The sequence below is a fragment of the Cystoisospora suis genome (genome assembly GCF_002600585.1).
Source record: "Cystoisospora suis strain Wien I chromosome Unknown contig_5648, whole genome shotgun sequence".
Lineage (NCBI taxonomy): Eukaryota > Apicomplexa > Conoidasida > Eucoccidiorida > Sarcocystidae > Cystoisospora > Cystoisospora suis.
In genome coordinates, this window is record NW_027158438.1 from 1 (window position 1) to 21,547 (window position 21,547).

General features: G+C 55.2%; 2 protein-coding genes across 2 annotated transcripts; both read left to right on the forward strand.

Moving 5' to 3' along the window:
- Window positions 1-1,424: 1,424 nt before the first annotated feature.
- CSUI_009456 (uncharacterized protein) lies at window positions 1,425-4,638 on the forward strand. Its single transcript, XM_068069572.1, has 2 exons — window positions 1,425-1,849; window positions 2,288-4,638. The coding sequence occupies exon 2, from the start codon at window positions 3,703-3,705 to the stop codon at window positions 4,045-4,047; it is 345 nt and encodes a 114-aa protein (XP_067918451.1). The 5' UTR covers window positions 1,425-1,849; window positions 2,288-3,702; the 3' UTR covers window positions 4,048-4,638.
- A 6,470-nt stretch (window positions 4,639-11,108) lies between these two features.
- Window positions 11,109-11,693, forward strand: CSUI_009457 (uncharacterized protein). Its single transcript, XM_068069573.1, has one exon. It carries the CDS (start codon window positions 11,410-11,412, stop codon window positions 11,560-11,562), a length of 153 nt encoding a protein of 50 aa, XP_067918452.1. The 5' UTR covers window positions 11,109-11,409; the 3' UTR covers window positions 11,563-11,693.
- The last annotated feature ends 9,854 nt before the right edge of the window (window positions 11,694-21,547 follow it).

A 21,547-nucleotide genomic window follows, 5' to 3' on the forward strand; every position in this document is an offset into this window, starting at 1 on the left:
GTGTCACGCGGGTAATACAGTTTCGGGGAAGTTAGAGCTCCAGAGGAGAAGGAATGTTGGGAGGGCTACGATCCGCAGCCTTCTAGAGTCAACAGGACCGGCGCACCACGGGCCTCAACGACTCGTTGCGGTTTTTCGCTCACAGGCAGTAAGAACGAGGGAGACGACTCTGGTTTGGATGTCCCTCGCTATGATCTATGGAGGGTTGTCGCAGGGGTCAGAGTGTGTCAACGGGTCTTGGGAACGAGAGCGGAACTCGTACCATGGATACCAGGCTTGTCTTGAAGCCATGACGCAAGGAGAACGCCCAACAAAGGTCCTCTTGGGGTCGTACTGTATCGGGCGTGTCACGCGGACGATGCGTTTTTCTGGGGCGCTAGAACTACACAGAGGAACGAGGGTTAGGGTTTACATGAAAACAAATTTGGGTGGACAGGAGTCTCAAGGCTTGTTGCTCTTCTTTGACGGACAGGCAGTAAGGTTTCTAGAGATCGCCATAGATTATCCGTTTCTGTGAGGACCTATGGGGAGTTTGCCGCTGGCGCTTGGTTTGTTGCGGGAGTGATGTGAGCGCGGCGATCGGGCGAACCGTGCTGCACCACGAACTCCAGGCCTGTCTTGAAAGTTTCGCCGCCAGAGCGAATTCCAGTTTTTATAGTGGGGGGATGGTTGGATCAGATATTACGTGTCACGTGGGCGATAAGTTTTTCCAGGATGCAACTACAGAGAGAAGTGCATGTTAAGGTCCGCACCGTTGTAGCCAAAACAGGAGTGGCGCCACGGTTGCCCGTGACTTGTTGAGTTTTTGTCGCGTACAGGTAGTAAGATTCCTGATTCCTGGAGACGACCCTAGCTTAGCTGTCTCTTGTGAGGGCTCATGGAGGGGTTGGTCCAGCCGGATTTCCCGAAAGCTCTTCCTGGTGGGAAAAAGACCAGATAATGCCGGGGTAACATCGAACCGAAGCGCGTGTGTCGCGTCATATTGCGCGGACCACGAGTCTCGATGACCTGTTGTTTTCTTTTTTACGTACAGGCAGTAAGACTTCGAGAGACCGTCGGTCTGTGATTGTGGAGTATAGTGTCGCAGTCTCGCGCTGTAGAGTGTGTCTCACTGTCAAGCGTCCTCGACGGTGCAAGTCTGGAATCAGGGGGTGTACTGTTGACGTTGGGTCAACTCCGGAACTCGTTTTTGGATCTACACGAACAGTGTCGTACTCTCCCTACTGGGACCTGGGGGTGCTGCCACGAGAAAGTCCTATCTGCGACTCCACTCGGAGTGCTGTGGTCCGCGACGGGGCAGGCGCCGAGAAACGCGAAGGTTAGCTGGGAGTCGGAAAGCTAGCTTTTGAACCCTTGTACCACATGGAGCGAGGGTTGCAGCTTGATTCTTCGAGGAGTGGTGCTTGTCATTGGATGGCCGGGGAAAAGTATGGCATCGATCTCTCCGTGTTGCAGGTTGGAAGTGCCAATGAGGGCTGTCTCCCGCCTACAGCGTGGTGTGGTGATGCGGGTGATGCACGACGGTCACGGTGTGAGTCACAGCGGTCGGTGTTTTCTTTTGCGGTGGTACCGTGGAGAAGACAGCTCGCCACTACGTGCGCGCCAGTCTTTGTAGCAGAAATGTGAAGTCGTCAGTGGCCCGCCAGTAAGCGTAGTAGAGGGTGCTGACGGTCAGGTGACCGTAGTAGACAAGGGGTGCTGGGAACCAGTCACAACGGGACCCCAGTGTCCAGTCAAGGCCTTGGTAGCCGCGTGTCCGTGACTGACGAGTGCGCACTTCAGGTCTTCATGTCTAGGGGAAATCGTAGTGGCAAACTGTTTCACCGGTGCTTCTACTCAGGAACAGCAAGTACGCGAAGCCGCTTCGGTTTCCATGTGTGTTACCCGGTAGAATGGTTAAGCACCACGGTTACAATTACGCCTGGAAACATTCTACGCCGTCGAGTGTGACGGGGTTTCAAAGGAGAAAGCCAGAAGGAGTGAGCGGCAAACCATGGTTGGGTCAACTCCAGAACTCGTTAAATCTACAATTACACTGTCGTCACCCAACGTGGTGGCAAGTGGGGGTGCTGCCACGAGAAAGTCCTATCTGCGACTCCACTCGGAGTGCCGTGGCCCGCGACGGGGACAGGCGCCGAGAAACGCGAAGGTTAGCTGGGAGTCGGAAAGTTAGCTTTTGAACCCTTGTACCACACGGAGCAAGGGTTGCAGCTTGATTCTTCGAGGAGTGGTGCTTTTCATTGGATGGCCGGGGGAAAAGTATGGCATCGATCTCTCCGTGTTGCAGGCTGTAAGTGCCAATGAGGGCCGTCTCCCGCCTACAGCGTGGTGTGGTCATGCGGGTGATGCACGACGGTCACGGTGTGAGTCACAGCGGTCGGTGTTTTCTTTTGCGGTGGTACCGTCGAGAAGACAGCTCGCCACTACGTGCGCGCCAGTCTTTGTAGCAGAAATGTGAAGTCGTCCGTGGCCCGCCAGTAAGGCTAGTAGAGCCGACTGACGGTCCAGTGATCGTAGAGTACCGACGGGTACTCCGAACCAGTTGTTGCTGGAATGCAGCACTTTTTGCTGTGTTGGGGGATCTGCTGGGGAGCGCTATCAACTGGCGCTTGCGTTCGGGTGTGTCATGCATGCTCCGAGAATGGCAGGAGGCAGCGACGAGCAGCAGCCTTCCACTCGTTTCTCACAGGGTACACTTGGCGCGGTCTGTGCTAAGACCAGCCGGGCCGATAGTCTCGTTCGAATAACCCGTGGGCCCGGACCGGCCTTGGTGGGCCCGAGCCTGTGTGAGTGCGGAGTACAGCTTGAGGCCTTGGCGAAGCATGGGCGACAACTTACTGGGGCCGAATCTACGAGTACGAGGCGTATTTTCGCCGAGTAGAGTCTCCTGGTATTTGGATTTCTATAGTTGTCGTGGATGCCGAAATGAAGACGAAATACGCGTACAACCGGACGGGGGAGACGTTTCACCACCTCTCTAGTTTCCGTTCGGCTTTTCCGGCATCTCCCGGAAAAAAGTGCAGGACAGAAAAAAAAAACCGAACCGTTGAACAGTTTTTTTTGAAACGCCAAAGGCCGAAGTGAAAATCAGAACTGCGAGCGGCCGGCGCAGGCACTCCCTTTCAGGCACGGTCGGGAATGCTCGATTCTCGTTCGCCACGCCTTCTCTTTTTCGTACTCCTCCATCTGAGGACGCGATTCTGTAGGATCCTCGTCGGCCTCACTCCTAGCTGCAGTGCAGGACTCCACGAAATCTCGTCCGCCGAACGAGGACAACAGCAACGGGTGGTATGCACATGAGAAGATTTATACAATTCACGTCAGCGCAGTTGCACGTGGGGGACCAAGGTCTCAAAAGATCGACTCGGGGGTCTGATGTCGGCCTTAGCGGGTGGGAGGGAGTGCCGGTAGCACGTCCAGAAGACTTCAAGACATGAAAGTGTGGTCTCCTTTGGTGTTTCACCACACTCATATATGCCATCGATCCTGGCGCAAGACTCCGGAGCGTGTTGCGAAGTGTGAAAGCGGCGACAGGTGGCCAATGCGAACAAACGACTAACTACGACTTCTGCTTTCGGTGGACCTCTTTTCTCATCGGGAAAACGGTACGGGGGAGGTGTTTCCGGGTAAAAAGACAACTTGAGGCACCCTCAAGGGTCAGCTTGCGCCCTGCAGCTAGGTGCGGTTACCGGAGCGCACATCATGACTTTGTTGGAGTACATCCGGAGTCACGGTTCTCTCACACCTCTCCGGCACCGGCAGTTCCAAAGCAGGAAATTGCTTGACGGCGTGCGACAGAAGTGTCCAGGCCTTGCAGGAGCAGACTCTCGCACGTGGACAAGAATCAAGGCATCGTCTGAAAGGACAAGTCCGAGGCCGTCACCAAACAGTCAGAAGCGGCGGTACCTAAGCTTGGAATGGTTTTCATACGTTTTCCTGTTGCGTGGAGGTTCAGGTTTAGAATCAGCAACGATGAGTTGTATACCTACTCAGATTTTTCCGTGTTACTTCACGGTGGAGCAGTCACCCGTTGTGGCTGTTGGCTGAAATTGTGGAAGCCGGGCCCAATATGAAGCGCAAGTGTGCGTCGGCTCTACCGTTTGTTGGGGAGTGCGCCTTGGAAAAAGAAAACTTTATCTCGACTGTCGCTGCCTCGCCCATGCAACCAAAGAGTGCGTCGGTTGGGACGCAGCGGTCGCGGTGAATTGGTTTTCTTCCTTTTCTTCTAGGGGTGTTTGTGCGGGACGTCTTGTCAGGTACATGCCACTTGGGAATGTTTCCGGGTAGACGAGGCGGCTGACGTCAGCACTTCGTGGCGTGAGGTAGCCGCCATCTGGTTGTGTGTCGGCTTTTTGAGCCTGCTGGGATGGTATTACCGTCGGACCGCGAAACAACGGGTGTCTTTCACGTCACCGTGCAGTGTCGTTTCTTCTTGCTGAACGCCTCCACATCGGTTGCCTGTGTATTCGGCGCTTTGGAATGTGTGTGGTGGACTGTGTGGTAGTCTTGCATCACGCAGTTTGACGGACGGCTGGTGGTTTGGGTTTTTCGATCGTTTGAAATGAGTTTTTGCACCCGAAAAACAGCCCACACGGATGAACCGTCCCCCACGGGGAAGAAAGAAGTGCGTTTCCCTCTGTAGGGTAATGGGTCACTAGTGGAGGCTTTTGCCGGAAACCGTACCTCGGACCTAGTGGGAGAGCGCGGGTACGCCAGTCTTCAGCCTCGACACTTGCTTACTTACACGTTTTACGTCCACTCTGCCAGAGAAGCATCTGCATCGTGCGATGGACGTGGTGCTCGTTTCATCTTTGTGAGTGCTTGGGGAGGGACCTCCACTGGCGGAGAGCTGACCACACAAGAGACTCAGAAGTACATCGTCCGGGGACTGGTCGGCGGACCCACGCTGCCTTGAAGAGCGATGTTGCATAAGCACCTAGTTGGTGCCGTCACACTAAAGATATCTGTACACGCATGTGGGGGAAAGAGCAGGCGAACGCGCGACAACGGAAACCGCTTGGACAGGACTACAGAACCACTCGGACACGCAACTCCCTACAAACCCAGGGTAAAACTTCTGGGTCTTCAGGCTGAGTCTCTGCACCACCGGTTTTACTTGGAATGACTTTTAACACCGCATAGTAGGCTAAGAAATACCATTCGGGGTCTACGTGCATCCCCCGTGCCCGCTTCTCAAGTGACTACAGTTTTCAGCTCGTTGGCCCGAAAACGGGTGTGACACACGAACGTTTGCCTCGTGATCCACTGTTACACCAAGGGAGAGTTCCGCCGCGTTCACCGTAAGATTTGACGACACTGGAGGCGATGCTGGGAATTTCTCGGGACGACGGGCGCCACAAAGCGGGAGGTGAGGTGGCGCAGCTCTGAGTGCTCTGTGTACACTTCCGTTCAGAAGCACGGTTCTTGGCGAAAGCATAGGGATCGGGATGCCCGGTACCTTACTGCGGCTGTGGCGTCAACCGAAAGCGCACGGCCGCAGTAAGTTGGGGCGCACGGCCGCAGTGGCGGAATCTGTGCACACTCGAGAAGACTTGGCTGCAGGACTGCCTGTATATGTGGCGCTGGTCAGTGGTGTGAAAGAAATTTAAAGAACGCAGAATGGTAACTGTTGGCGCGGCTTAGTTAAGCGGATCGTCTTACCACTGCAGTTGCACCCAGCCGCCGGCCGGTAGCCTAGGCTGTCTGCTCAACACTTCTCCAGGAAGTGGTGTAACGGATCTTACCTCCTGCCAGCTAGTAGGTTCTGCGGGTGGCCTGAGTTTGTGTGTCGCTGACGATGCGGCCCGGACGCTCCGAACGACTGGTGAAAAAAACGTGCAGAGCTCGTTTTCGATATGGGTCGAGGGCGGCTGCTGCGAGCCGTCGCGCTGCAGCTTGCAGCCGATTTCTGCTGAAAACGAAACGTGACGCAGAGGGTGAGGACTAAAGTAGCGGGCTGTTGGCGTGGCGCCTGTCGTGAATTGTATCTACACGCCGTGACAAGATAACGAATTCTCTGCGGGCACCTGCTGTGAGCACTGGGCCCCAGGATCAGGAAAAACAAAAGCATGTCTGAGCTTTGCATACGAATACACAGGTAGCAGAGGGGGCATCCGCCGTCCAAAGCATTGACACTCGCCAAGGCCCCCATCGAGCGGTAACAAACAAGTCGGCAGACATGCGATGCTGGTCACTGCCCCGGGTCCGCTGCCGGACCAGCGTGTGCTAGAACTAGCTGTCCGCAGCGTCCTACGACTGGGGTAGTGCTGCAGCACTACGTGGTGTCTACGAGCTGTGCAGAGTCTTGCTTTCAGTTCGGCAGTTCTACGTGCTCTGCTGAGAGTTCTTGTCCCTGCTTCGGCCGGGTGAAGAATTCGGCCGGGCAGAAGGCCGCCGGCTGAACTAGGATATTGCTCACTCACAAGGGGACTCGCTGCCCGATTCTAACGAGGATGGAAAATTGGTGCAGCCCCGGGCTGCCCGACATGTCCGGGCGGAGCGGCTTGGACAGAAGGTGCTTGGAGATGAACTTGCATATGAGAAAATTCCAAGAGTGCGCGAACCGTGCTTCGAGAGTAGGCCTGCAACGCGCAACTGCGGCGCAGATTTTGAATTCCGAGGTTACGAAAAATGGTCTCGGCAGTTTTTGTGAGAGAGGGTGACTAACGAGCGAAGTTTCAGTTGGCGTCGCCGGATTGATACCCACATCGTTTGACGTGCGAATAGCTGCCGGACTGCAAGTGGCTTCTGTACTTTACTTCTGTTGTTGGGGGTCCCGCCCTGTTTCTCCGAGGTTTCATTATTTGTATCGGCGGATTGCTCACAAGTGCTGCCTGCAGAACAAAGTCTCTTTCTCACGCGGTAAGGCAGTTCTGCTGCTGCGAGTCTTTTTTCTTCTCGGGGGAGACCACCATTCTTGACCTCAGTCCGGCTGACAGAAAACCCGATGGTGATGGGCATCGCGCACCGACTTGCGCTTAGGAGGTAAGGACCGCCAGACGCTCTAATCTGGTGTTTGGAGCGAGGGACGCTAGGCACGAAAGGAGGATGTGGTTCCGGAAGGGCTTTCGTGTTTCACTAGGTCAGCACCACCTACCTTGGACTTATTGTGGCCGTCTTGCACGGCTGGCGTAGTCCATCGTGCGATACCGCCAGGGCCGCTGAGATCCGCGCGTCCGTGGTTTCCAGGTTTCGTCTCTGTCATGATACTCCTGCCAGTTGGTTTACGGACAGTAGGATTCTCTCTCTTCTTTGGCCGGGTCGTTTTCTCGTCCAGGCGGTGCACACGGGCGCAGCGCCCGCTTTCGTGAGGGCTTAACGACGGGCAGCTGGATACGTTCTGTTGCGCTCTTCAGTATATCACCTCACCGATTCAGCTTTGTAGAATCATTTCTCTTCCCACAGTAGTGTGGGCAGCTAGCAGAACTCGAAAACCAGCACTCTCCACAGGAGGGATGCGGAATTCGATCTGCTTTTAGGAGCGAGAACAGCGTCTCGTACCCCTGGGCAGTGTATAGCTTCACTCGTGAATGCATGGAGATCGGTGCACTGAGGAGAAAAGATGTAGAACTCCCCGAGACTGCCGAGACGAGAGCTACGACACCCCATTTGGGAGAAGACCGCGAGCGACCGCCCGTGTCCGCGCTGCCGCACTGCCAGGCGGTAAGACCGGAAACTGCAGGCGTCTTCGTTAGTGCAGAGGCAAGGGGCATAAGGTCACGCAGTCAAGAGAGTCAGCGCATGTTCGGTCCCGTCAGTCTGACATAGAGCGCTTCTAGGGGGTGCCAGCTGGCGGCGAGGCCGCTGCAAAGCAGTCGAGCACCTCATGGAGGCTGCGATCTTTTATTGTGAGCAGATGGTAAGGTTGGTTCCGAGGACAGTCGACGGCCAGGTATACCATGCGACATGAAAAGTGGCTGACAGAAGAGTCTGCAGGCTGCTCCCGGAACGCGCTGCGTTGGATGGCCTGTTCGTGACGACGTCTCGCCGGCTGGTGCCGGGAGAGAGCACAGCGCGGAGCGGCGCTCCGTTCCGAACACGTCCTCTCCGTTGTTACGATGATGATTCTACGCAGAAAGTAGGGATCACAGATTCTGACCTGCCGTCGGATTTCCTTCGAACTCCGTGCAGGTGAATCAAATAATGCGGTTCGAGTTATACTTTCAGAGGCTCAGAACACTGGATGACATTTGTAGCTGTCAGGAACCAAGTTTCTCACAAAAAAAAGGACACCGAATTTGTATCTGGTCCTAGCAGAGAAAAACACTCTCGTCGAGGTGGCAAGTGCCCCCCTCTCGGCGAAGACTATGGCTTCGCCCAAGAGGGGTGCCTCTGCCGCAGGCGCATGTTTCAAGAGAGGAGATCATGCATGGCAGGGAAGCTTCCATGGCTCCAACTGGGGGGACCGAGATCATGTGAGGCTGGACCTCCTCGGGATCGCACGACTTGTGGCGGCAGTGTCCTAGAGATAAAGGTCGAGAGCGAGTGAGGCTGCCCACTGTCCTGCCAACGCTGCCTGGTGAGTGGTATGGCGACTGGCTGGGGTGCACCGCTATTAGTAAGTGCTAACATGCTGACATCCTGGAAAGCGTCAGAAGTCTGACTCGTACCGTTTCGGGACCTGTGCCCCGCAGGAAAAACAAGTGAAGAGACAATTCACGATTTAGGTGATTTAGGATAACGCTCGGCTCGCCGGCTTGCGAAAAATGATAATGAAGAAAAGCACAGATGGACATAAGTGGACAAACGTACATGTAGGGGGGAGTTTCAGATGATGCACTCTGCTATGCATGTGTCTGTATCTATGCAGGGTCTGTGTTTATATGTATGTATTTATATATAGATGTACAAAGAGAGACTTCATGGAGATTTAAGATGATGCGCTATACATGTGTATATATCTATACAGGGGCTGCGTTTATATATATATATATATGTATATATACATGCAAAGACTTCGTGGAGAATTAATCGGGATCCAAGGTCCCTGAGAGTGTATACGGATATCTGCGTAGACTACACTTCGACCGAGTGACAGGACGGTGCGTGCACCCCGCGATAGAAATCATGATGACTTTCACTAGCACTCACAGGTTTTAGCAGTACTCTCTCTGTAGAGACCCACCCACAGAAATATAGAGCTCCGCTGTTTGGCATAACCTTCGCCTTGGAATACTTGACTGGAAAAGAAAAAGAGAACTAAGTCAGTAGTGAGTCTGTCACGGAATGCCTTCAATACACTACCTCAGAAAAAAACGGTTGTCATACCGTGTTGTCTCCAGCAGACCGGATCTGAATGAACAGCTCTCTCCACATATGACGAACACTGGTGTGAGCATGCGACTCTTAGGAGAGACAGACAAGGAGAAAAAGTCTTTTTCCTGTCTCAGCTACGATGTCGATGTATGCATGAAGAAAGTAGCACCGCGTACGTATGTGTTGTGATGGAGTCGATAATAAGACCGGGAGAAAGACGTCTCCTCTAAAGTCTGCCCCTTACGAAAATACCTCTGAGCCGACCAACCGATTTTATCCATCCGAAGGCTTCAGCTTGGCGCCGCGCCAATGACGCGGGTGAGTCTCAGGCTGCCAGCGGAAGTAGCTGACGAGTGGCCCGTTTCTACAGAATTGCGTAGCAGTCCACCTCAACAACTGTCTCGTCCAGCTTGTAAGGAATGGCGAGAAGACCTAGCAGGTTTCATGATGCCTGATGACTTCGGAGAGTTTCTCGGCGAGCGCAGATGTTCGCCCATGGTGTGGCCGCAGCCACAACACCCGAGGAACGGAGGTGCAGCGAACTAAGAAGACAGTGTGCAGTGCTGGCACGCTGGTGAGAGCCGCCGCGCATTTCGCTAGTACCGTGCATGTCATGGACAGTGGCAGGACGCACCAGAGTTTCTTTGTCGGCGTTTCCTTCTTCTGTGAACGACAGGAATAGATGGGAAAGGAAAAGGGAACTCACTGTATGCGGCTAACTGTTGAGCGCAGTAGGGCTGCGCGGTGGTGTGGTTTTTCGTCTCTTTTCCGAAAATATATGCGTATTTCGCTTTTCCCTTCATGGCTAGTCTCTGCGACAACTGACATAGGACGGGAACTGGAGAAAGGGAAAGAGCCGACCGGCGGTTAACGGCTATGGCCGGTAAGTCGAGTGACAGCACGACACATGCTGGAGACGCGGCTCGCGGCCGCCGTTCGCCGGACGGAAGCGAGACACTCCTAGGAATGGAGCTTCACTCTCCCCTGGTTCCGGCTTTTCCGTGCTCTCTGCCGTGTCCCAGGTTCGTGGTGTCTGTATGTGGTAATCCGGTCGGCTCATGCTTGAGATATCTACCAACCGACTCTTAGTGTCGCACCGTGAGAGGCATCACACTCGTCCGTGGTTGATAGGACTTGTGGAGCTTCTACCCCGACATGGAGTGTAAGTGTTCATGCGTGTTTTGTGCTGGATCCTAGTTGAGAAGTGCGCTTACAAAAAAAACAAGGGTTTAGAATTTAGGGTAGTCAGACGAAAACGAGAATAGTTTCTAAAATCTGGAAGAATCCATATTGAGCGCGCCTGTCGCATGCCGGTGGCCGCCAAGCACGCGTCGTAGCTGAGGTCGTGGTGAAGTTTGTCTTCGTCATCCTTTCTTAGAAATATGTATGCTATGTATGCGTACCTCTACTTTCTTGATGTCAACACATGTAGCGGAGCAGCATTTTGCCGGCTCTATGCCCGGGGGAAAGGGGAAAAGCAAGCAGAACGGGAGGTTTCAGACTGTGGCTCGGAGGGGCAGCAATTTTTCCTCTATTTTGGGACACCTTTTGGTTCGGTTGAGCCTTTCTCCCTTCTGCTTTGTGTGCCTCCTTGGTTTTCGTGCTTTTGCTCGCATGCGTGTGGTCTGTGGCATTCGGCCGATATGCCCTGGCCCATTCGTCAGAATGTGGTAGTGGTAGGCCGACTGGCACATGCGTCGGATGCCGTCCCGACAGCTCAGATGTGATGCAGCAAACGGATTGCAATTTAGTCTAACCCAGCATCCGTGATTACCCGCGTTTGACGGTCGGGCGTTGCGTTGATACTCTGGGGCGCCGTTCGCGTGGACGTCGTGCTGGCTTCCTGGCAGTCTGGAATGCGTCCGCGGAAACCGGGCCGGGAACCTCGACACTTTTGTTACGCGAGGGAGGCACTAGGGTAGAGTTCCGACCTTCCAGGTGCTTGCTTTCCTGTACGCCAGCAGGTTGAAGAGCGTTGTGTTCCGGCATTGGCAATTGGGATCGAAGAGGGTTAGCACACTGTCCTGGCTTTCTAAGGATCCGCCGCCGTCGTCATTGCCCTGAACAAATATCTTGCGGTGTCCTCTACTAGGCAGACACCGAAGGATTCAAGCCAGTGTTTGTGTTGATGCTGTGAAAACCCCAACTAGACGTATGAAACGCTGCAGAAAGTTGGTCGCCCGGAGGAGGTTCTCGTGGAACCAGTCTACGGTCGCAGAGACCGAAGACTGTACGTTGCAGTTAGGAATGGGAGTAGCCCGCGCTACGTGCTGCCCAGTATGCAGTACCGTACACATACACGCATGACTCGTGACACTTGCCAATGACCGGCTCAGGGTTTTCGTGTGTTTGTTCTGACGCTTAGGATGTGGCAGGAAACAGTACGGGGGCATCCGTAAAAAAATCTCACTTTGTTTGGAAGGCTGCGGCTGCTGCCTTTGGACGAACACTTTAGAACCTGTTTGGATGGACTAGCCCGCGGGAAGCGATGATGTTTGGGATGGACTCGGAGCTTCCGCGTCAATCGCTGACGCTTCACAAAGTGTCCTGGTGTGCCGCCGGTTGTGTTTCAGACACTTCGAATGTGTTGGCCAGTTATTGTCGCCCAGGTGCGAAGTGACCAAGCAAACTGTTTTTCCCTGATGAAAAGATTTCTTGGACACCTCGGATCTTAGTGGCTGCGCGTTCGGACAACCTGGGAGTCATCTGGGGTGTCTATGTGCCAGTGCTGGACACGGTGAGGCCTGCCGTTTGTGAGTCACTGGTTTTCGAGACGCTCGGCGTGATCTGCGGAGGGTTTACAGGTATGGTAGCTATCATCAAACGCGCTCGTGCCATAACACATGCATTGGAGAAACCAGAATGCGGTGTCACGTGGCCCGTTCCGAACGTAACACCAGGTTGGGCGAAGGGCAGTCCAGTGGAGCTTCGCCGGGCGCCGACGACGGCGATGGGGGCTTACTTGTGCTATGGTGTCTCGGTGACGGGCACGCGTTCTTGTGCGAGAGTCTCCGGCCGAGGACAGTGCGTCTGTACGTCGTAGCTAATGGCCAGGCAGCATGAACTCAGTGGTCGCTGCCATACTCCGCCTCGACGCTTAGCCTGTTAGAGGCTCTCACGCCCTGTCTCCCATAGAAGCGACACACGAAGCATTTAGATGGCACAGAAGGCCCTCGGCCTTGGGGGTGTGTTTGTAGTTGCTGGAGGAGACGAAGGATACTAGGCACGTCGTCTCGCGTCACGTGTTCGAGTCAGCGCACGTTCCTAGAATCCTGCCTGTGATTTGGATACGCTGTCGCGACAAACCCAAAGCGCGAGCATTGGCCTTCTGCTGACGAATGTCCCCTGATGATGACTTTTTTCTAGGCTGTAAGGGCTAGTGGGGAGACCAACGTCGTGTGTGAGGCCAGCCCGGTGACAGCGAAAGTAGTTACGTCGGTGGGCAAGTCCCCGACCCACACTGCACGGCGGCCCGTCACTGAGCGGCGTGACTCTATTTCACGTGCGCAGGCAGTAAGATTGATACGGGCGGCTGATGAGCTGTTGTTTGTTGTTGCGTTGTGAAGGACAGTGGGGAGGGCATTGCCGGTGTGGAGGGGACCTGGATATGCCTTGCGTCTCCCCCTGTCTTTCTGAGTTCTCACATGCTGGCTTGCTGGGTTCAGAAGAGCATCCCGCGCTGCACGAGTATGCAGTATATAGACATACCGACTTAAGTTGCGGTAGCTATGCCCCCACCAAGGACAACACCGGGGTCATCTTCCGCGGATTTGTCTAAAGTGCCGGGAGCACGGCCAAGGGCCGGCTGCGACACTGTTCACCGCGGCAGCCTCTGCCTCTTTCTTTTTTTTTCCCTCCCTTTCTCGAATTTGAGAGTTGTGCTGAAGTGAAGGAGGCCAAATATATGTAGAGTGTCCCAAATGAGAACGGGAAACCATTTTGCCTCGGCGCTGGTCTCTGCAACGTGCACCGTAACTTAGCAGCCTGGGTTAAGACAGGCGACAGCCCTTCAGGAGAGAAAAACTCTGCCACGTCTGGACCAGCTCCAGCCAAAAAGGAAGGAAGTTTTTTTTTTTTTGTTTTACTGTTCTAACTCACTCTACACCCCGTAGCTGAGCAGGCTTGCCAGGGGACCACACAGCATGCTCAAGTGCCCCCTCGGCGCTCTGTTTCCTTGCGCGTCACTTCCCGAGTGGTCGCTGGCAAAGCGCCGCTTTCCAGTGCGGCCTCCCCGTGTACACTGCAGGAGTGCCATACGTCATTCGTCACCACTTCTCCCTAAATGACAGGACAGGTTTCTTTATCGAAACTTGCCGCATGTGGTCATCGGAAGTGGCACATGGTGCGACTGTCTAAAGCCTGTCGTGTACTGAGTACAGTAATATAAGGCCTGTCCCCCGCTTTGTATCGCTGACGGTTGGTGCTACCGGGTGACGTTTCCCTGTGCTAAGCTCTGTGGAGAGAAGCCATGACCCGATGTAACTATTTGGCACTTTGGGGCGTGCCAGCTTTTCACGGATGCTCTTTCAGCAACGAAAAAGCTCTGCTTAAAAGAGCCTACGATTGCTTCCCGGGTGTTCCGACCAGCGGATGACCCCACCAGTCCAGCAGTCGGCATTTGTCAGACGAGACGCTCCGGGTACTGTTTTTTAAATAGTGCACTTTGGGCAGAGTACGAGCGGATGCACGTTCACGTGCAGCGCTGGTGCCTGGTGTCCCAAACTATATTCTCCTTTTCTAGCGCTCCCAGCACGGCCTGTTATAAGGGGACAACTCGGTGAGTCAGCAGCGACAGTGTACTCTTCCTGGCCTCCTACCACCCGCTGCCTCTCCGCAAACGGTAGTCGCGCACCTCTGTCCAAATCCAGTCATTTTGCACGTGTTCACCAGCGCGCGCACGTCTCGCCGGCGCTACGCCGAGGCAGGGATGTTCACCTCCGGAGACGCTACACGAGCTCTCTTCCTCTGTTCACTTGGAGAGCATTCCGAGTGCCACGAAACGCCAAGCAGACGGGTCGAGAACGCAGACACTCCGGCACTGTCCAAGACCGGACTGCCTCATCCTCCATGCCTCGATGAAAGCTCTGGCCGTACGAGTAGTTCGAAAAGACTATACTGTATAGCTGGGGAGCTCTACAGTACTCCACCTGTTGGAGCATCGCGGGACAGCCCAGCTGCACGCGACTTGGCTCGTTAGTGTTAGACACCTCTGTCAGCCCGGGGCGACCAATCGGGCTGAAGCGGTGGCAGAAGACAGTTCCCCGCGTCTGTGACTGTGGGCTAAGCCTTGCGAGCGGTGGTCCCCTGACTGGAAGGCGGTGAGTTTCACTGACATGCTGAGCGAGGTCCGGATTTGTCACTCTGCAAGAGAGTGGCAAGTCCCTGGTTTGACAGTGTTTGGTCGGGCCCTGTCCGGCCGGGAAGAGGTTTGACAACTTAGCGCAGATTGCCTTCCAGGCAGCGGTGCTGCACGGATGTCCTGCTTGGCGACCAGATGGCAGCTTGCATCGCGCAGCTAAAGCACACTTCAAACGAAGGCACGCAGAAGGTCAAGCCCTGAGATCCGCTGGCGAAACTCGCTGCCGCAGCCCCGCCGGCCCGTTGTGCGTCTGGGAGAGTGGCGTCCGAGGAAAGTTTCTTGTTTCCCGCGCGATGCTCGTGCCCGCCCCGGGCAGTGGTACCTAAACCAGTCGTGCTCTAGTCACTGGCGCTTGCACCGCACCAGCAGTGTCAGAGCACAGCGCCCTTCTGCAACCCCAGTGCTGACCGGGGAATTGTCAGAGTCATCGCCTTTGCGAGACAGGTCAATCGTGACAGCGCGTGCCCCCAGCGAACAGCGGTAGGGCGCACGGCTCGAGCCGACTAAGTAGCCGACTCAGCTGTGCTCCAGCGGCACCACCTGCACCATGGCAACGGCTGCCTCTTCCAGAGAGTACGAAACGAAGTTTGCTGCACTTACTTTACTCCGTCCTAGAACGGCGGGGCTCTGGCGAGTGAGAGTGGCGACAGTGAAGCAGATCTATGAACCCAGGAACTCGGCCGCTTCTTGGCGGACTGGAGTGCACGAAGATGTGGTGGAGCCCCAAGACGGAAAGGCGCAACAAGCCCAGCTTTCATTGCTCTCGACGACGAGTTCCACCGCGGGGGTCGTTCGCTTCTCAGATCGTGAGGACGGGGAGGAAGCCTTATCCGCATGGTCACGTGAATGTGGGGCGGGCAGCCTGGAGTTTGTTGCAGGATTGGGGTTCACTGTCCAGGCGCATGGTGGTCAAGACCACGATGGTGGTAGCTGAGTCGTGGCGCAGTCGCGGCGGAGCGTAGACGGCGGTACTGCCTTCGGGGGCCAGCGACTCTTATCGTTGCCCTGAGGTACTAAGTCGGGCCTATTCGGGGTACTCGTCGTCGTCAGCCAATCTGTGCAGACACCCTGCACCAGGCAAGATCACCGTGTTCTGCACAGACCGTAGGTCCGGTAGAGACGGCTTACTGAATCTATAGAGGCCTGGCTCCGAGTCACTGCGGATGATGTACTGCACGCATCTTGGTCTGGTGGGAGGAGTTGTAGCGCGACTCGGCCAACTTCCCACGCTGACGTTCTGGAGAGTGCGCCACAGGAGACTTCTGGGCCGCGGCGTCGAGATTGCTGCCGGGACCGTTGCTGACCCCCTCTCGCAGAGCGTATGGCCTACAGCGTGCAACAGCATGTCCGCCGTCCTACCTAACTACCTAGGTGAAGTGTTTGGAGTCCCGGCTCGAAGTGTTGACGTAGCATGGCGTGTCACGGAAGAGAAGCAGCTCTGTGGGAAAAATGGAGACTCTCACAACCGCGTGCGCAGACTGAGCTGTCCAGTCTGGACACGTCGCATGAAATCGCCTAGACAAGTTGTTCCCGGGCTTTGGGCATGATGGTTAGCAGTGCCTTCCCAGGTGCGTGTCCGGGGAGCGCACGCCGAAGTATTGCTGAAGAGAGAAGCAGCATCTGGTCGCCGTGTGGTTGCGGCCCTTGAGGACACTCTGTCCGTGGATGTACCCCGTGGAAGCTGTGGTGACTAGAGCAGTTCGCCAGGTGAAGATACCCACGCCGTCGGGGTTACCCCCCCAGGTTCCTGCGGCGCAGATCTGTCTCCTATTGTCTCTGCTCGCGGGTTTTGGTGAATGCTCTTTTCCTGCCTCCTTTTTTTAAATTGACTCTGTGCTCTTTTGTCTTCTTTAAAGTTATGCACAACTAGGTAGCACAAAAAAGAAAAAGGGATTCGAGTGAACAGCGAGGGGGGTTTGGAGACTGCCACTGTCGAGCCGGCCGGGACAGCGCGTGGCACGCAGTGTAACGGTTTGGCGGACAGAGAGTAAGATCCGGGAGACGGCCCCAGTTTAGTCGTCCCTGGTGATGAAGCCATGGAGGGGTTTCCGCAGGTGCTGGAATTTTGGGGTTGGGTTCAGGGTCTGCATGAGCGCTGCAGGCGGCGAAGCGTGACTTACCGGGTACTTCAGGCTCGTTCTTGAAATCTTGTCCGGCGGAGAGCGGCGCAACGAAAATAGCCTCGGGGTAGTGCTGGACCCCGTCTCATGGTGACACGTGTTTTCTGGTCTGTCTTCTGAGAGTACACAAAGCAGGCGTGCAGGGTCAGGATCTACACCGGTGCGGCAACGAGAACCGCCCGCAGCACGGTCTCGATTGCCCATTTTATTTGTACAGGCTGTAAGCTTTCCGGGGAAGACCGTAGCTTAGTCCTCTCCCGTCGGGATGTTCGGGACGTATAGGGGGGGTTGTCACAGGGCACTGGCATGTATCATGGGAGTGGGAGCGGCAACCGCACGAAGTGTGCTGTGACACGTACTTCGGGCTGGTTCCGAAGGCATACCTGACGGAGTGAAGCGCACCAACGATAGGCAGGGGCAGTACAAGACCACGTGTCGCGCTTCACGAGGGCAGTCCATTTTTCGGAGCCTAGAATACAGACAGCAGAGGTGCAGGTTTGAGTTTCACACATGCTAACGTAAACGTGATCGGGGGCGTAGCACGGGTGTCAATGCTTTGTCGGATGTTTTCTACGCGCGCTCTCCCACATCAGAGTTTCTCCACGCTCCAACACTGTGACAGCTGTATTAGGGTTTAGCTATGCACGACCCGGAAGCACAAAAAAGAAAAAGGGAGACGAGGGAAAAGGAGGGGAGCGACGTTTGGAGACTGCCCCTGTCGAGCCGTCCGGGACAGCGGGTGGCATGCGGTGCGATAGTTATGACTGCTGTCTTCGGAGGGAAGGACGAAAAATTTTCGCAATTTTTCCAGATCTTTCTCTTTCTTCAAAGCCCGTTTTCGGTCGTCTTTGGTTTGAGAGTCCTTGTCATGATTATGTTCCATTTCGTGAGGTCCCTGAGGAACAGACGGGTATGGTGTGGTGCCATTCATGGACAATCAAGTGCTGCGCCGGCTGGGCGGTGAACCTGTGGCCTTGCCTGACACTTTGACTGTGATCTTGGGTAGTCTTCATGGAGCTCTGAGGTTTCTGCCGGGTTTATCGCCGTGTGGCGGCATGGGATTGCGTATCTCATACGCCGCGGTACGGCACTCACCTGTGTCTTTTGCCCGGTGACATTCATTCACGTGTCGCGTTGAGTGGAAGGAGAAAGAAACTCTGAACATATCTGGGTTGTGGCTACCACTCGCCCGCTGCCGGAGAGTGGGTGCGCCCGAACCCGGGGTCCTGCTAAATCGTTTTTTCTTTCTGTTTTCTTATATATGAAATTCCCTCTTGTTTGGTCATAGATACAAATTCAAACTCAAAATGGCAAAGGGAAGAAGGAAGCCGACGAGCGGGTTGACCTCCGGAGAGTGGCAACCGCGTGCCGCCCGAGGCCAGCCCGTTGCATGCGGACGGCACGCCCGAGTTGTGTCCTAGAAGGGAGAGCTTTTATTTTCGTTTTAAGAGATGGCTTTCGTTTCCAGCTGGGAGTCTTCACGTTTCGGCGGCGACTTCGATTCGTGACTGTGTTTGATTTAGTGCAGCCACCGAGTCGTCGGCCCCGGACCGGAGGAGCTCGTGGTACCTCGTCTGGCAGGTCAAGTAAATTTTTTCGAAACAGTGGCGGGTGGGTCTCGGGGGGCATATTCGAATCTTTGGGGGAATTCAACCGTGATTGTGTGGCGAGCCGGCGTCGCGTAGGCATTCGGGGACGTGCTTCGGTGGACTAACGTTTGGATACGCGGCGCTTGGACACGTCCCGGAGGCCAATTGTAGACCTGCCAAACTTTGGGGGAGTATTGTAGTAGCCAGTTGATTATGTTCTGGCGCCTTAGATGCGCCGAGAAGGCGTTACCGTGTGATTCCGACTTTCGACGTATCTCGCTCCAGCTGTGAGCCGTGTGACCCGTTCAACAACAACTTGCGCGAGCACAAGGGCTCCCGTGGAACCGCCTGCCGCCGACGCAACGGGGTGCTGCACGTCACGTTCACAGAAGAGTACTGGTGCTGCACTGGTTGTGTCCCGGGCCCAGCTAGGAGAGAGTGGCTTGCACGGGACACCACGGACCTTCTCTTTGAACTCTGATACGTAGACGGTTTGCGATGTGTTCGCTGGACTCCCGTCTCAATAATACCGGGCACCTGGGGACGCGCCGGCGCGTTGCTTTTTCTGGACTCTATTTGTTCGGTTCCCGGTATGGCCGGGGTATCTTATGTGGTGGCTTCCGCTGGTCCTTGCGTGATGTACGTGTTGAGGGGACGGGGTTCCGGGGTATGGACATACTTGAGCGCGCGGGGAAGAGTATGGTGCGCCTGGACTCCTGCGCTGACTAGGCGGGCGTCGCAGCAGTTACGAGCAGAGCCCGGATCTCCGTAGTAGCGACGGTTTCTGAAACTGAAGGCTGCTTACTAGGAAGGAGAACGAACCGGCTGGCCTTCACAGGTGTATACAACACAAGCATACTCACCTATGCACTAACACAAGGCGTGACCCCGACGCTTGTGAGGAAATCCACAAGCGGACGGGGACAGGGGTACCGTAAAGTCGTCGTTCGGGGAATCCGCCTCCCTTTTGTCGGCCGCTCCCTGTCTCCACGGAATCTGCGCAAACGGAGAGCGGCAGGTGGCATGTCACAACTACTGCGTACATCACTCTGCGTGTATGGTTTGTGAGGGACGCTTGGCGGTTCTCTAGAGTGCCCTTTAAGCGTCAGAAGTGCCAAAAGTCTTGTGACAGTCCATTGGTCATGAAAAAGTCTCGTGTACAGCCATATGTGTGAAGATCTCTATCAGGATAACCCGATCTCCCCAGTCTGTAAGAAGGCGGACAGAACCTGCTGCCTACTCTCAGACGACACCTGCACAGCGGTTTGCCCTGTTCGGATCTCCCCAACTCGCTGTTCTCACGGGCCGCGTGCACTCGGAGCTATAGTGCAAGAGCGTGACATTGGGGTATGGTAACGGCTTGGTTTGCCAGACGGTAAGAAACAAAAGCAGCAAGCCAGCTGAACTTTAGTAGCAGTAGGTACTGCAGTCATAACCGTTACAGCAGAGAAAGATGCACGAGTACTTTCTTCTTGAACACTAATCCCCACGAGCACTCCCGTGCTGAACGAAGTCCAGATAGGGACGATAGCTCACCATAAGGTGCAACGGGTGAGCTGGTTTGGGAACGTGTTGAGACAGTTTAAAATCCGCAGGCCTTCGGCAACGTCCACGCTCCCCCGTAGTCCCTGGGTGGTAGGACCGTTTTTTTTCATCTCTGATGTGACATGCCCGGAGTTTGGCTCTGGTATGAGAGAACGCCACGGCGAAGTAGCGGATGAACTGGCGAACTCAGCTGTGGCTCAGATTCTCGAAACAGCTGGGTGCGCGGCGGTGTGGTGGAAGAGCGCAAGTCCAGCCTTCTATCGCTTATGACGAGGACGTCTGCCTAGACGGTCCTCCGTTTCTCAGCTTGTGAGGACGGGAGGGCAACCTTATCTGCGTGGTGACCTGAACGTGGACTGCTGGGCGGCAGCTCAGCCTGGCGTTAGTCGCAGGATTCGAGATCACTCCCCAGGCGCCCGGTATGCCAAGGGAAGACGACAGTGATGGAACCTGAGTCATAGCGCAGTCGCCGTGGTGCGTAGAAGTCGTTAGTGCCTTTGGGAATCAGTCAGCGAAGCGTCTTGTCATCCGGCCTGGCACCCCGCCGCTACCTGGAGTACTTCCTGTCGGCGTGCCGTGTGCGGAAACAGCCTGCGCCAGATGGCGTAATCCCGTTCCTTCTCACAGTTGGTAAGACCCGTGCAGACGGCTGACTCAGTCTGTGGAGGCCTGGTGCTGGTTCAGTGCGGAGGAGGTACTGACCCATGTGGCTCTCTTTTGGGGAGTGTTAGCGCGGCTCGTTCAGCTTACCGCGAGGGTTAGTAGTGGATACTCGTGCACGTTTTCTGCTGTAACGATTGTGATTGCAATACATACTGATACTGAAATATTCAATGAGTGAGCAACGGAAAACGGACTTAGGACCGCCCCCCATCGAGATTGCTGCGGGGACGGCTGCTGTCTTTTTTCGAAGAGCCTGTGGTCTGCAGCGTGCACCAGCTTGCCCGCTGTCCCGACTACGTCGACACGGTCTCCGGGGGTCGGCACCCGCGTGTTGACGGGGCCTCGCTGTCGGTAAAAGTCTAACCCAAAACCCTAAACCCACGAGAAACTCCTTCTCATGTGCTCAGTGAAGAAACCCTTCTTTCGTCAATATGTTCTTGTCGTGTTAAGCAGTTCGGTCGTATAGGACGCAGCGATCTCTGAGATGCCACCCTACAGCCTATGTTGCTGAAGTCCTGGGAGGGCTCACACACGCAAGGATGTCACTGCCACGCGAGGAATTCAAACAGTCGAAGAAAAGAATTCAAACAGCCGAGTTCTGTATCGTCCATTCGCAACACGGTATTGCTTGTCACTCTCAGGAATTCACACAGGATTTGACACAACCTGCAACAGGGATTTGGTCACCAACGATCATCGTCTCCACAATACTAAACTTGTCTTGCCGCAACACGGCGTGACAGCACACCCCAAAGCGCTGTCTCACGGAAAACGGCTTTCAGCACTAGCAGCACATCCCAAAACGCTGTCGTTGTCACGAACAAGAAAAAGCTTCGCACCAACAGTACATCCCAGGTACTGTCAAGTCAACGCAGACAACATATTGGACGTGCTACCGGCACCGCCCATTCACACTACGCACCTCCCTGCTGCAGGTCAGGCCTAAGAAGCAGTAACAGATGGCATCTCCCAAAGCGCCACGAGCTTCAAAGAATGCCACTAACGGCTACACCGAA